General features: G+C 48.9%; 5 protein-coding genes across 5 annotated transcripts; 2 read left to right on the top strand and 3 right to left on the bottom strand.

Moving 5' to 3' along the window:
• Positions 1–95: 95 nt before the first annotated feature.
• On the top strand, positions 96–3,030 carry N7469_004672 (MutS family protein MSH4; the record flags this gene model as incomplete). The annotated part of the gene is made up of 5 exons (XM_056643592.1): positions 96–608; positions 662–1,021; positions 1,072–1,221; positions 1,276–1,395; positions 1,459–3,030. The coding sequence occupies 5 exons, from the start codon at positions 96–98 to the stop codon at positions 3,028–3,030; spliced, it is 2,715 nt and encodes a 904-aa protein (XP_056503004.1).
• Positions 3,031–3,290: 260 nt separating this feature from the next.
• On the bottom strand, positions 3,291–5,755 carry N7469_004671 (E3 ubiquitin-protein ligase HEL2; the record flags this gene model as incomplete). Its single annotated transcript, XM_056643591.1, has 3 exons — positions 3,291–4,938; positions 4,999–5,237; positions 5,339–5,755. The coding sequence occupies 3 exons, from the start codon at positions 5,753–5,755 to the stop codon at positions 3,291–3,293; spliced, it is 2,304 nt and encodes a 767-aa protein (XP_056503003.1).
• A 668-nt stretch (positions 5,756–6,423) lies between these two features.
• On the bottom strand, positions 6,424–7,554 carry N7469_004670 (SWIB/MDM2 domain protein; the record flags this gene model as incomplete). The annotated part of the gene is made up of 5 exons (XM_056643590.1): positions 6,424–6,609; positions 6,671–6,724; positions 6,784–7,233; positions 7,331–7,467; positions 7,548–7,554. 5 exons carry the CDS (start codon positions 7,552–7,554, stop codon positions 6,424–6,426), a joined length of 834 nt encoding a protein of 277 aa, XP_056503002.1.
• A 666-nt stretch (positions 7,555–8,220) lies between these two features.
• Positions 8,221–10,725, top strand: EifCb (translation initiation factor eIF3 core subunit b; the record flags this gene model as incomplete). Its single annotated transcript, XM_056643589.1, is given in 5 exon segments — positions 8,221–8,293; positions 8,308–8,563; positions 8,675–9,869; positions 9,883–10,209; positions 10,297–10,725. The coding sequence occupies 5 exon segments, from the start codon at positions 8,221–8,223 to the stop codon at positions 10,723–10,725; spliced, it is 2,280 nt and encodes a 759-aa protein (XP_056503001.1).
• A 574-nt stretch (positions 10,726–11,299) lies between these two features.
• On the bottom strand, positions 11,300–13,050 carry N7469_004668 (origin of replication complex subunit 5 family protein; the record flags this gene model as incomplete). Its single annotated transcript, XM_056643588.1, has 3 exons — positions 11,300–12,430; positions 12,483–12,860; positions 12,964–13,050. The coding sequence occupies 3 exons, from the start codon at positions 13,048–13,050 to the stop codon at positions 11,300–11,302; spliced, it is 1,596 nt and encodes a 531-aa protein (XP_056503000.1).
• Between the last annotated feature and the right edge of the window lie 943 nt (positions 13,051–13,993).

Raw genomic sequence — 13,993 nt, 5'->3', positions numbered from 1 at the left:
GACATTTGATGTATTTCCACGTGCTGCGGCGGCGTTTTGTTTGGAGGACACAACCTTCCACTTCCTTCAATCTCACCTTTTACACCATCTTCACAATGCCACTAACGACTTCCCGACTATCTTCAAGAGTCACATCAGAAGTCTCATCTTGTGAGTCATTTGTTCCATTGACATCCAAACCTGCCAGCAGACGACCTACTGGCCGACCCACAACAACAGCGACCAGTGTTGCTAGCCAGGACATAATATGTGCCATCAGCGAGTCCCGAGGCGTTTCATCTATAGTTGGCTTAGCATTCGTCAATTTGGCTACGGCTGAAGTGGTGCTTTGTCAGATTTCTGACAGTCAGATCTACGAAAAGACGGTGATCAAGATTGGCGTCTTCGAACCAAATGAGATCTTGTTTATGAATACCGCCAAGGAATCCAAGCTACGCTACATCCTACAGGAGAATCTACCTGATACTATGTTCACCTATCTCGACCGCAAGTTTTGGTCAGACAAGACGGGGCATGAGCTTCTTGATCGTCTGGCATTCCGGGATGAGGTGGATTCCCTCAAGGTGATTCTTAACACCAATTACTTCGCAGGTTGTTGCTTCGCTGCGGTATGATCTTACTCGGGCCTGATTCATATAATACGGAACTAATACTCATGCAGTCCCTGAAATATATAGAGATGGAGCTTGAGCATGCTTTCGTCTCCCATTCCCTCCGTATCAAATTCGCTCCGTCAGAGGGTTCCATGGCGATCGATCTTTTTACGGTAGTATCCCTTGAGCTGATTCAAAACCTTCACAACTCAAGATCTCGAGACAATCTTTACGGGCTACTCAATGAGACCCTTACGCCTATGGGTGCCAGGCTTCTCCGAGCAAATATACTACAGCCATCCACTGAGCGTGTCAAGCTTACAGCACGTTACAATGCAGTCGAGGACTTGTCAACGAAGGAAAATATGTTTGTGTCTGTTCGACAGGTCTTGAAAGGGTTTATTGATGCCGATCGTACACTGACTTCGGTAGGGATCCTCTATCAAAGTGATCCTCACAATGTCGTTGACGAACTTAGATAATTCTCGTGCCGACCAAACAAACGGTGCAGTACGTTGAGCAGTCGGTCAACAACGTCATAATGTTGAAGACCTTTGTGACTTCGATCAAAAAAGTATATCAAGCATTAGGGGCAGCTCAAAGTGATCTTTTACTTGAAATACGCGAAGTAAACATAGCAGCCCATTGATCTTTGGAGTCAATATTGACTTACAGCCATCAGGTCTGCTCGCCAGCGAAGCATCGGCCTCTCGAACAGCTTATGGACGAAACGTTAAACGAGAACGTCACATATAAGAACAGACCGCTGGACCTACGGAACCAGAGAACTTATTGTGTGAAAGTGAGTATTCCATAGATTACTCGTAACCGGACTATGACTCGACGTCTAACGAATTACCGTCAGGCAGGTGTCAACAGCCTCCTTGATGTGGCCAGACAAACTTATAAAGAAGCAAGTGCGGATGCAACAGAACTCGTGGAGAGACTCGCAGGTGAAAAAAACCATTCGATTTCCAAAACCAAAAAAAAAGAAACATCTGACAGTTTCCCAGAAACCCATGGTATCTCGCTTGATCTCAGATACGATACACCTCGGCAATATTATATCTGCATTCAAACCGACCGCAATGAGGTATTACCTGAGGTATTCATTAATGTATACCGCAAAAGGAATAAGATCGAGTGCCAAACTCTAGATCTGGTCAAACTCAATCAAAAGATCACTGATGCCCACTATGAAGTCATCAGCATGAGCGACCAAACAATTCAAGACCTCCTCCGTGAAGTATGCACTGGAATTGCGGAGTTGTACCGAGTTAGTGAGGCAATATCCATGCTGGATATGTTGGCGGCTTTTGCGCAACTAGCTACCAATTACGACTATATTCGCCCAGAACTGACATCGACTTTAGCCATCAAAGCTGGAAGACATCCGATACGAGAGCAAATTCATTCCAGCAAGTTCATCCCAAACGACGCATATGCAACACTGCAAACACGATTTCAGATCATCACTGGTTGCAATATGAGTGGGAAATCGACGTATATCCGCTCGCTCGCACTCATGACAGTCATGGCACAGATAGGGTGCTTTGTTCCAGCCAAATACGCCTCTTTTCCCATAGTACACCAACTATTCGCACGTGTCGCAGCAAGTGATGAGCTTGACGCTAACGTCTCGACTTTCGCAGCAGAAATGCGCGAGATGGCATTCATTCTACGCAATCTTCAACACCGGGGAATGATAATCGTCGACGAGTTAGGCCGTGGCACGAGTACTACTGATGGGCTGGCAATTGCCGTCGCACTCGCCGAGGCCCTTCTGGCCAGTAATGCCCTGGTATGGTTCGCCACGCATTTTCACGACCTAGGTCGCATTCTTTCTGAACGCAGCGGGGTGATCAATCTTCATCTGGCGGCGAATATCGCAGACGACGCTTCCAAAATAACAATGCTGTATCAGATAGCCGAAGGTCCTGTTCCTGATCGTCGGTATGGTCTAGCTCTTGCTAAACTAGTTGACCTTCCACCCGCGGTCCTTGAAGTTGCAGAGAAAGTCTCAGGGACTGTTGATCATATCGAACAGAAACGAAACTGTAAGTCACGTACAGTTGTGATCGCCAAAAAGCGGAGACTGTTGCTTTCCTTGCGTGAACAACTTCTCATCGCACGAAAGAGCGCAATGGATGATGAGACCCTCCGTCGTTGGATGATCAAACTTCAAAAAGAATTCTCGACACGCATGACTTCCCTCGAAGAAGAAAGTGAATCGGCTAGTGATGTCGACAGTGACAGTCTCGCGCTCGATTTACATCCCACTGACGCAGAGCAGAATCCCGAGAGAGAACTATCTAACGTTGAATGTGGTCAAGTTTATCAGTCTCCGACCACGAAATCGACTATTGCTGAAACAATTACAATCTCATCAGATTCAGAAGATATGACCTCGGATGCTGAAAGTGTGGTCCTGATTTGAGAGCAAACGTTTTTGGTGCAGCTGTTCCAGCCATGTAATATAAGTACTGACGTGGTTGGGCAGTCCGATTTACACGATGTCCTGCCCAGTCAAGTTACTAGTATATCTATTAGAGGATTCATTCTAAATTTATGTTATGAAGATAATCAATGTAATTTATACCTCCGGCTCAGAACCGGGGCTACTTCTAACCAAGAACGCGCTCGCTGATATTATATGCCTGCTAATTCGGATGAAATACCGGGGCAAACAGATCGATACTAACCGAAATGGAAAAGGGTCTGCTTGCCCTTCTTCTTTTTCCCCTTCTTCCCATTTCCCGAGTCCTCTTCAAAGTCATTTTCCGATGGCTCGGCAGGAGTGGCAGCTCCAGAAGATGGATTAGACCCCCAAGCAGTAGGGGCCGGGCCGCGATGCTCATCCCAACGGCGATAGCCGCGGGTCTTGCCGGCCATCAAGACATTAGGCTTGGCAGCGGCAGGAAGTGCAGGGAAAGCATCTGCACCAGTCGGGGCAGGGGTACGTGTAGAGCTAGCAGGGGTGGATGAGGATGAACGGCTGGGAGCACTGGGGCGTGCGAGAGCCGGCGAAGGTGCGGCTGCTGCCCATGGAGTAGCGGAAGCAGCGGGGCGACGAGAAGATGATGGTCCTCCAGCTGCAGAAAGGGGAGGGAAGGGATTTGAGGATGAAGAAGTCGATGGTATTGCGCCGCTTCTTCCAACTGCAGAGCGCGAAGACCGTGCAGTAGAGGATTTCAATCTTAGAACGCGCGAGCCACCGGTGTTTACCGTGCTCGGGGACATTCCTGGTAATAATCCACCAGGTCCCGGCAAGGCAGGATAATCTTCGTTAATGGCGCGCCAGTCATTCCAGGCCTGGAGGAGGCTGTTGCGTTTTGACTGGTCTTCATAAATCTCAGCCAACTCCTTGATTAGTTTCCCGAGCTCAGAACTTGAGGTGTCAAATAATGAGAAGAAAGCATCAATCAGCTCTGTGGCTGCAATGGATGATGTACGGTAACTAGAGACTCTGCTGCGAAATTCGGCTAGCTTGGTAGCGTCATTGTGCAGCAGATTTGATGCTCGTTCTATCACAGCGGTATGACGTAGACGACGTGCTTGGTCCTGAGGGCCTAGTGACTGAGAAGTGGCAGCAAGACTCAAGTTCTCAAGTTCAGCTGTTGGAGGAGCAGAACGCGAAGCATTTGGTGCTGGGGTTGAGCCCGTTGATCGAGGTGGAGCTTGTACCGTCTGTGTATCACTTCGGGTCAACTGCCCACCAAAGCTACGTGTTGAGACGGATTGAGCACTTTGTATCTCCATCTGGCGTTGGTAGGCCAGTTGGTCTCGGCGCAATGGTTGGGCACTCGTAGCCGGCAGGGGCTCAGCATTAGGGTCACGCCCCCGTCCAGCTCCGCGGCGCTGCCGCTGCTGTGACTGGTAAGGACTGCGAAGGTCAAACTCGCTAAGATCAACTAGCCTTGCATCACGGCGAATGTCCTTTGAGACTCCGTTTGGATGTGACTCGAGCTGGTGTCCCTTCAGATCCATTTGGGATTCAAAAACCACAAACTTCTTCTCCAGACATTCTGGATCAAGGCACAAGAAATGATCTTTTTGAAAGTGATCTTCAAGAGCATCATAATCGACATAATACTGTTGCTGCCGATGTGAGGAGCGGCGATCACAGATGTGACATCGCTCGTGCTTATCTCTGCAATGAGCATAAAGCTCGTCATCTCCATAGAATCGCTGGCGGCAAAAACCACACTCTGGGTGTCCCTTGAAACCACTTTGGTCGATTGCACCCGGCTTATCATCTCCATGTCTTTCATGCCTTCGCAGTTCCGCTGGGGTGAATAGAGTGTGTTCGTGAGTGAAGACTTTCTTATTTCGAGTACATAAATCACTGCAAGTCTTATTAGTATCTCTTCAACACCAAACCCGGAAAGATATGCTTAAGACTTACCACATGACTTTACCATGCTTGCTCTTCACATGGCGGTGCAGATCTGGCCAGCCCAAACAGGCCACATCACAATCCTCATCCGGACAATTGTATCGCAATAATAAGACAGTGTCTTCGAAAATGTCATCTTTTTCGTATCGAATACCAAGGTTATCATCGGTCCGAGCAAAATCTTTCTTGCCAAAGTCCTCAAAGCGTCGGACGGGATCATCAGTGAAAATTACAAAAGCAGATTCGGTCTATTCATCGTATAAAGTTAGTAAAGTCTTCCAGTAAGAGTAAAGAAAGGCCGTGAGATTCCCCAAGGGTCCTCGTTAGGGTATAGGAAAGGTCCACTTACTCGACAATGAGCACAGCCCTTATTTTTATACAGTGCTCGGAGACGAAGCGCACATATATGACAGGTACGGTGATTGCAAGGCGAAACTGAGGTATGTTCAACTGCTGAAGCGCAAATAAAGCAAATTTCTCCGTCATCTGCGTCATCTGTAGCTGCGGCCACCTGTTTGGTTCCCACTGTAGCTGTAGCTGCTGGTTGCGCCTCGTTCGTTTGAGATCCTCCACCACTCTTTTGCTGATTGCGGTCTCCAGAGGCCTTTCCGCCTCGGCCACGGGATTTTGAGTATTTCCCTGCCATATCTCCCGAGGTATTCTGTGTCTCAGAACGGCCAGAAGGGGCACCCCCGCGGCCTCGACGGCGACCACCGCCACGTCCCCGGTTTGAAGAACCTGGCGCGGTCGGTGGGTTCTCAGCCATGGCAGAAGCTATACTCTAAATTGTATCAATAGCAAGACCTCAATGGCCGGAATCTGCTGAAGAGAGAAGAGGGGAGATTCACTACTCGATTGTGGGCTGGTGGGGGGAAATGGGGAAAAAGTGAGATCTGCTGACTGATCGTCCGCGGCGGAGAAAAAAAAAGAGCTGCAAGCCTTGAAGGATTATTTTCATTGCGACATCTTGAGCATATTTTCTGTGGGTTATAAAGATCACAATATCGCTATGGCTATCGTCTCACCATGAAGAATAAAGAAGAAAGACTTAAAAGAGGAGAGAGGAAAAAATAATAATAGAAGAAAGGCAAGTAAAAATAAATCTGGAGACAAAGAGACAAAAAAAGATCATAGATGCAATGTTGAACGACGATCACCACTCGCGACACCAACTCCCGCTGGGGCGCAATAACAAAATCTTAGCAAGATGGAAAACAACATCAACAGTCGCGGAGGAGGCCGTGTCAGACGATAATAATCAATAGGTTGTCGCGCCAGCATCCCCATGCATCGCAAATAAAAATAGATATGAAAGAATGTGTAAGAGATAAAACACACGAGATTCGTTAGGGCAGATAGCAACCACACAAATAGACACAAAGGCAAACATTGTAGAGGAGCATTGTTCCTGACAATGTGCTTTCATGGCCAAGACTATTCATCCGGATTGTAAAGGTTCTGATTGAGGATCTTGGTCATGGTGAACATGTGGACTCGATCTTGTTTGAAGACAGCACGCATTGCTTCATCACATCGAATCTGGCGACGGTCGGCAGGGTCTTGTAACTCATTCTCGCGAATATATTGCCAGACTTTTTTGACCGTCTGCGGACGAGAAAGCTATTTGAAAAAGACTTGAATTTAGCAAATTGAAAGGGGATAAAGATGTGAGGCCACTAACCGTTACTTCTCCGCCTAGCAACGAAGAGAGCGCAGGGGATAGGTTGAGGGGTTTCTGCAAGACCGATTAGAGATTGGAATCAAAATACAAGATCGTATTAAACACCAGCTTACATGAAATCCACCGGTTCGATTGACCTCCTTCTTGGTATCTGACCCAGATTCGACATCAGAGTCATCTTCTGCCTTGACCCTCTTTGACGTCTTCGCCTTGCTCTTCTTTTTGACAGGAGCTGCACGTCGATTATTCCCTCCTCTTGTCGGCCTAGCGCGTGAGTTCTCTTCGGCCTGAAGCTTGGCAGCAAACATAGCATCGGCATCGACATCGGCATTGGCGTCTGGCTTGCGCTTTTTGGGAGGAGGAGAGGTACCACTGCGATCAGAAGCTTCTTCGCTATCTGGCTGTCGCTTTACGGGTGACGAGGAAGGAGGAGGAGATGGTACCGCAGACGCAGAATCCCCGCGATACCCATTGCTAGCTCCAGTCTCTTCGGGTGACTCTGCGACACCATTCTTCGCGGCGAAGATGTCGAATCGCTGCATGATCAGCTCTTTGATCGCGACCTAATATATCAAATAAGAACATTAGCTTCAGCTTCGCGATCAGACACACCAATCTTTTTTCCGAAGACAGAAAATTGACTCGAAAAAAAGGACGAACCTTTTGGGCAGTGAGATCATAGCCAATGACATCCTGGAGTCCTTTGCGAATCCGCTTTTCGGAGATGGTATTCAAGTCGCTTTTACTCAGAATGGAGTCAATGATCCCTGTATACTGGTCGCGCAGCTCAGAAGAAACTATTGCGCCAAATTAGATCAGGAACAAAGGATTGGAAGTACCCGGCTGTTGAGGCCGGAAGCAGACCGAGGTAACATACGCGACATCCTGCCGGTCGATCGATCGTTATCTATGGAAAGAAGGAGAGTGGAGTTTGCGATGCGAATCGGGTCAGGGAAGTCTTGGTCTGAAGCTTCGACCGGACTGATTGTTTTGGGTGGGTGGGGGGGGAGAGGATATGTTATGACAAGAAGAAGGATGAGTGGGATGGGCGTAATGAGGTGCTTGTCAGGTGGTGGTGGATATAGTCGCACTGGCGCTTAAGAGCGGCGGGGGAAGGACGGGCCGGCTGAGGCGCAAAAAAGGGCGATTGTAGGAAATCGAAAGGGTTGAATTGATATGGTGAATTGATATTAAACCCCAGCCACAAATTTGCCAATGGTAATTGTTGGAAGAGGAGAGCAAAAAAATTAATAATAATAAAGAAATAAAGAGATTCACTTCAAATCAATAAAGAAAATAAAAAATAAAAAATAAAAAAACGAAGAGACAAACACCCCAACTGGAAGCTCCGCGACAAGCAAAAAGCAATCCGAACAAAAAGCCAAGGCCAAAAAGCACCCGGGGAAGCGGATGAGTCAGCACACGTGACCTGGCTGGGTCCGCACAATCGTTGGCGGACTTTGTTTCTTTGTGGAAGTTGGAAATTTCGATCGATCACGGTTTAGCACTCTCCTTGAAGAACCCGGCCGCCCCATCCCACATATTTCAAGATGGCGCCTAGCTTCGAGCAACTGTCCGAGCAGGACCTCCATGAAGAAGAGGAGGAGGAGATTGATTTTTCCGGTGCGTGCATACAGAATCTTCAATCGATCTTCTTAAGCCCGGTTGCCCCTCTCGGAAACTAATTTATTGGCGGGCAGATCTTAAAGCGCAATTCGAAGTCAAAGCCGACGAGGGTCTCGACACATTCATCGTTATCGATGGCCTTCCCGTTGTGCCCGAGGACAGCAGACAGAAGCTTATCAAGTTCTTATTGAGAAAACTCAACGCCGTCGGTCACACCTCCGAAGATGCTGTATTCATGCCCTTGAACGATAAGGGCATGTCTGAAGGGTGCGTACACAATTTGATAATACCCCCATGATATGGAGCGATGTAACGAAGTGAGGGGGTATGGATTTTTGGTTTTTACAGTTCTTAACACCTTTTTTTTGTCGTTTACAGATTCGCCTTTGTTGAGTATGAGACCCCCGAACAGGCTGTCGCCGCCGTTAAACAGCTGCACGGCGTTCCTCTCGATAAGAAGCACACTCTCGCCGTGAACAAATTGATGGATATTGAACGCTATGGTCGGGAGGGCCGTGTCGATGAGGAGTACCAGGCTCCTCCAGTTGAGCCATTCAAGGAGAAGGAGCACCTGCGTTCATGGATGGGTGACGCCAATGCTCGGGATCAGTTCGCTCTTTACCGTAACGACAAGGTCGGCGTCTTTTGGAACAACAAGTCCAATCCCCCGGAGAATGTTGTCGATCGCGCACACTGGACACAACTCTTCGTTCAGTGGTCCCCTAAGGGTACTTTCCTCGCCTCCGTCCACCCCCAGGGTGTCCAACTCTGGGGAGGCTCCTCCTTCTCCAAGCAAAAGCAATTCCCCCACCCTTTCGTCCAACTCATTGAATTCTCGCCTCTTGAAGGCTATCTGACAACATGGTCGGCTCGTCCGATTCAAGTCGAGGAGGGTCAGCCTGTTCTGACCTTTGAGGAGGATGGAAAGAACATCATTGTCTGGGATATCGAGTCCGGCAAGCCCCTCCGATCTTTCGTTTCCCACGACCTTGCAGCTGGTCCCGCCGCTGAGGGTGATGTTGCGCCCAAGAAGAAGGTTCAGTGGCCCGCTTTCAAGTGGTCTGCGGATGAGAAGTACGTTGCCCGTATGCTCCAGGGCCAGTCTATCTCCATTTACGAACTGCCCAACATGAACCTGCTGGGACGTACCTCAGTCAAGATTGAGGGTGTCAACGACTTCGAGTGGTCTCCTGCCACAGTCAACCGTGAGGGTGTCAAGCAATACGAGCAGCTTCTCTGCTTCTGGACCCCCGAGATTGGCAGCAACCCTGCCCGCGTGGCCATGATGAGCGTTCCCTCCAAGGAGATTGTCCGTACCCGTAACCTGTTCAATGTCTCCGATGTCAAGCTCCACTGGCAATCCCAGGGTGCCTATGTCTGTGTCAAGGTCGATCGTCACTCCAAGTCCAAGAAGTCCATGGCCACCAACCTGGAGATTTTCCGCGTACGTGAGAAGGGTGTTCCCGTAGAGGTTGTCGACAGTCTTAAGGACACTGTCATCAACTTTGCCTGGGAGCCTAATGGACATCGCTTCGTCCTCATCACTACTGGCGAGACCCCTACCGGTGCCGCTGTTCCCCCCCAAGACAGCTGTTTCTTTCTTCGCTCCTGAGAAGAAGGGCGGTGCTGGCGGCAACTTCAAGCTTGTGCGAACCATCGAGAAGAAGACCAGCAACGGCATCTACTGGTCACCCAAGGGACGTTTCGTTATTGTTGCTACCGTCCACTCTCAGTCCAACTTCGACCTGGACTTCTGGGACATGGACTTCGAGGGTGAGAAGGTTGAGGCCGAGAAGGATCTCGCCGCTAACCTTCAGTTGATGAAGACCGTTGAGCACTACGGTGTGACGGATGTTGAGTGGGACCCTACTGGTCGTTACGTCGTCACCAGCGCTAGTGTCTGGACTCACTCGGTAAGCCTTTCCCTTCTACATATTTCAACTATCAGTCCCTTTCCTTCCATTCATTCAATTTTGAGATTAATACTAATTATCTACTAGATGGAGAACGGCTGGAACCTCCACACCTTCTCTGGAAACACCCTCTCCGAAAACCCCACCGAGAAGTTCAAGCAGTTCATCTGGCGCCCACGACCCCCTACCTTCCTCAGCAAGGAGGAGCAGAAGCAAGTCCGCAAGAACCTGCGTGAGTACTCCAAGGAGTTCGACGAGGAGGACAAGTTCGCTGTCGACATTGCCAACACAGCCGTCGTCGAGAAGCGCAAGCGTGTGCTCAGCGAGTGGGTTGCCTGGCTCCGCCGGGAGAAGGAGATCCAGGCCGAGGAGAAGGATGCCTTCGGTCTCCCCGAAGACGCCGACTCGCCCAAGCAAGCTCGCGATGCTCCTGTCGGTGGCGAGGAGCAAGGCGAGACTGTGGTGGAGGAGATGGTGGAAGAGATCATCGAGGAGACCGAGGAGGTCATTGGTTGAACGACTTCTGCCATTTTGCTTCGCATATAATGTGTTTCATTTTATTTTATGTTTCCTTTATTTTTTCCCCTTGCCGGCGTCCTCTGCGCTCGACCCGGTTGTCTGTCCCCGTTTTTTTTGGTCAGGGGGTTTCACCAAAAAATCAATAGAGTGAGCCGTGCCCCCGTCGGACTAAGCTCTTGATGTGCAATGTGGATAAGCATGAGAAATGCCTACGAACAAGTCGCTTTCATATTCTTATATTCCCATACCTAGGTCTTCATGCATACCATGTTTCCTGTCACCCAGTTAGACTGTGCTGTGCAGCTCAGGGCCAATCGTGCCAGTGTGGTATAGCAGGTACTTTTTGAGGATCACTTCAATGTAGGACTATTGATTGCATGGGTGGCTCCAGCTGGAGATATTCCATGATATTTCAAAAGAAGAGAATAGATGAGATGCTAAAGAAAAGAACGGGTATATGATTGATCCACTAGAGAATTGCACGAATTATAGCCAAAAATAGCATGCAGAAATAAACACCGCCCAATGTAAAAATAACAAGAAACTAAATGACATGCCAGAGAATGAATCATTAATCCAATCCACCAGCAAGCCATTCCCCAACTTCAACACCAATACCCTTAGCCAGCTCACCAATCCAATCACCCGACACATTGACACACCATTTCTCACCTGCATCTGCGCTTGTATTTCCACTTCCCATGGTTGCTCCGCCATGGGAGCCTGAGGCCGGAACCACTAGACGTAGACGACGTAGCGTAGCTAGCTCAGCATAGATCTGGTCCGCAACGGCGGGGGTGTGGATTGGATTAGCGGGTGGGTTTGGATCGACGGCGTGATAAACGGCCAGAAGACGCTCTAACGGGAAAGGGCGGGCTGTTAGAATAGTCGATGGACCAGTGATTCCACCGTTACCACCAGTGGCTGAAGTCGTAGCTGAGGAGGTTGCAAAGGCCGATGAAAGCGTGGACTTTGTGATACGGGTCTTGGCTCGTTTGCCCTTTTTATTGGGTGTTGATGGGTCGTTGGCGGCTTGTCGTTCTTCTGCCTGGGCCTGGGAAAGGACCTTCAAGCGGCGTCGATGGTGGGCACGTTTGTTACGGGCAGAGAGGGAGGACGAGGAGAATTTTGAAAAGAAAATTGTATCCAGTCGTTGAGGGGTGTGAGAGGCCAAATAAGCCGACGTCAGAATCAAGGTTGAGAAGTAGGGTAGGTGAGGCAGGGCCGAAGATGCTGCTTTAGGCGCATATGGTGTACGATTTGTCTTCTTTGTGTCGGCAGAATCTTCTGGTACAATTCGATGTACTAGGGCTGATTCTCCCTGGTGACGGAAAAGTGCCCTGTTCTTGACGACCAGTCGTGCAAAGTCCCACTCTGTGCCCCCGCCAGGCGCTGACTCGCCTTGAAGAACGGGAGCAACAAACTCCGGCCAGAGTCGGTGGCAGAGGGACTTGAATGTCGGGATAGAGCCGGCAGTCGGTCCAATCAGGGTATCATACACCGTCGAGACGAAGTGCGGGTAGATTTGATATGCAGTTTCGTCAGGCAGGCCTTCCACGGTGGGCATAGGGGAGGCCAGGAGGATGTCGACGGACTCTTTGCGTGTGTAAGGAGGGAAGCTAATATGGGGAACTGCCGCATTCTGAAGAAACATGGGTCGTGGTGTCGAACTTAGGACTAGAACCACGCAAAGCGAAGGGATCTGTCAGGCGTTAGTATTGCATTGCTTCCAACTGTTTTATGTCGACACTTACAATGTCTCCAAGCCGGGCCAAAGCAGACAAGAGAGTTGGCGACGCCTCTCTTTGTCTATCGATCTCATCCAGTACTAGCACAAATTTCCCTCTTTGCTCTGGAATTCGTGCCGCAAGACACTCGTCCAACAACACTGCGAGGGTACTGATATGCTCACAGCGTCCCTTCCCGAATTTCTCCCATTCATCTTTCTGTCCTAAAGCATCGAGAGTATTCCATAAAATCTTGGTCAGAAGATGTCGTCCAGTAATACACTCGCTGCTTCGAACAACGGCATGTGGTACATCAAGCGTGGAAAGGACGCCGCGGATAATTGTGGATTTGCATGTTGCTGAGATTCCATGGACGACAAGCGTTGAAGGGCTAGGTAGATGGGGCTGTAATATTCAATTTACACATCAGCATACCGACTCTCGTAGTGACGTTCTCTGGTGGATTGAACTCGAATATATCACTTGTGATAATACGTGGGTCACTCACATTGAATAAGGCAGCAAGCTGCCTCGTTTGCACCTCTCGACATGGCCATTGAGCACTCAGGTAGCGCGCAACGTCAAGTGGTTGCATAATTAGCTATGCTCCGCTTTCTTCCACTTCCTCCGCGGTGTCAATTCAGTGTTTTCAGTTGGATCCAAATACAGCGGAGGTCCGGGTTGGATCTGCATCTCCGAACCCTGTCCAGTCACGTGCTTTCGCGACGCGTCGGAGAAAAAGTTCCTTGCTTGGAGCAAGGAACTTTTTCAAATTCAAAGATATACAAATTAGTTTAATTTATTTTGAGTTGGGAATGGGTTTACATGGCTCGTGGTATACAGAGAGAAATACGTGAGTTCGTGGACTAAATTACAACCATGCGAAATGTGAAAGAAAGGACTGAATCAGCTATGTCGCGGTCGAAATCTTCCCAGTAGGGACAGGAGACCCACGAGCTCACCACCCACCAGTATATAAAAGCTGGGGGAAGCAAACACCGACAGTTTCTGTCGTATCCCACTATAGAAATTCCATGCGAATACCAGAGATATGTTGGTTTTTCCCTAGACGGGAAAAATACATCCTCCTGGCAATCGAAGCTCGTCCTGCCCTAGCTCACAACATGCACTTGAAAATCAGAACGCAAATGACAGAAAAAAATGAGAAAAAAAATGGTGAGTGAACACATTGACTGGAATCGAAATGGTATATGCAGATATAATGCTGGTCAAGCAAAAGAACAATGTTTCTCTGCCCCTGTGAACATAAGGAGCAAATGCAAGAATCCGATTGCAAATGGCCCTGCAATACCATTGATGGAATATAAGAAAAATGAATGCTGGGGGAATGAAGAGCAAAACGAAAACTAGAAATGGTGAGAAGTACAAATGTGAGGGAAAGAGTAGAGCATTGGATGCTCTATAATGCAGACTGCATCATGCTATTTCAGCTTGATGAGGGAAACATGCAACGTGCAACGCGTGAATTTTACCCGAGGAGGGAAAACAGTCGTGACGCATTGATGGATGCGAATGCA

This window comes from Penicillium citrinum (genome assembly GCF_028827155.1).
Source record: "Penicillium citrinum strain IBT 23319 chromosome Unknown utg000003l:1.0-4596430.0:1.0-4598250.0, whole genome shotgun sequence".
NCBI classification, from domain to species: domain Eukaryota; kingdom Fungi; phylum Ascomycota; class Eurotiomycetes; order Eurotiales; family Aspergillaceae; genus Penicillium; species Penicillium citrinum.
Note: the sequence above shows the minus strand (reverse complement) of the source record. Positions and strands in the feature narration are given on the sequence as shown.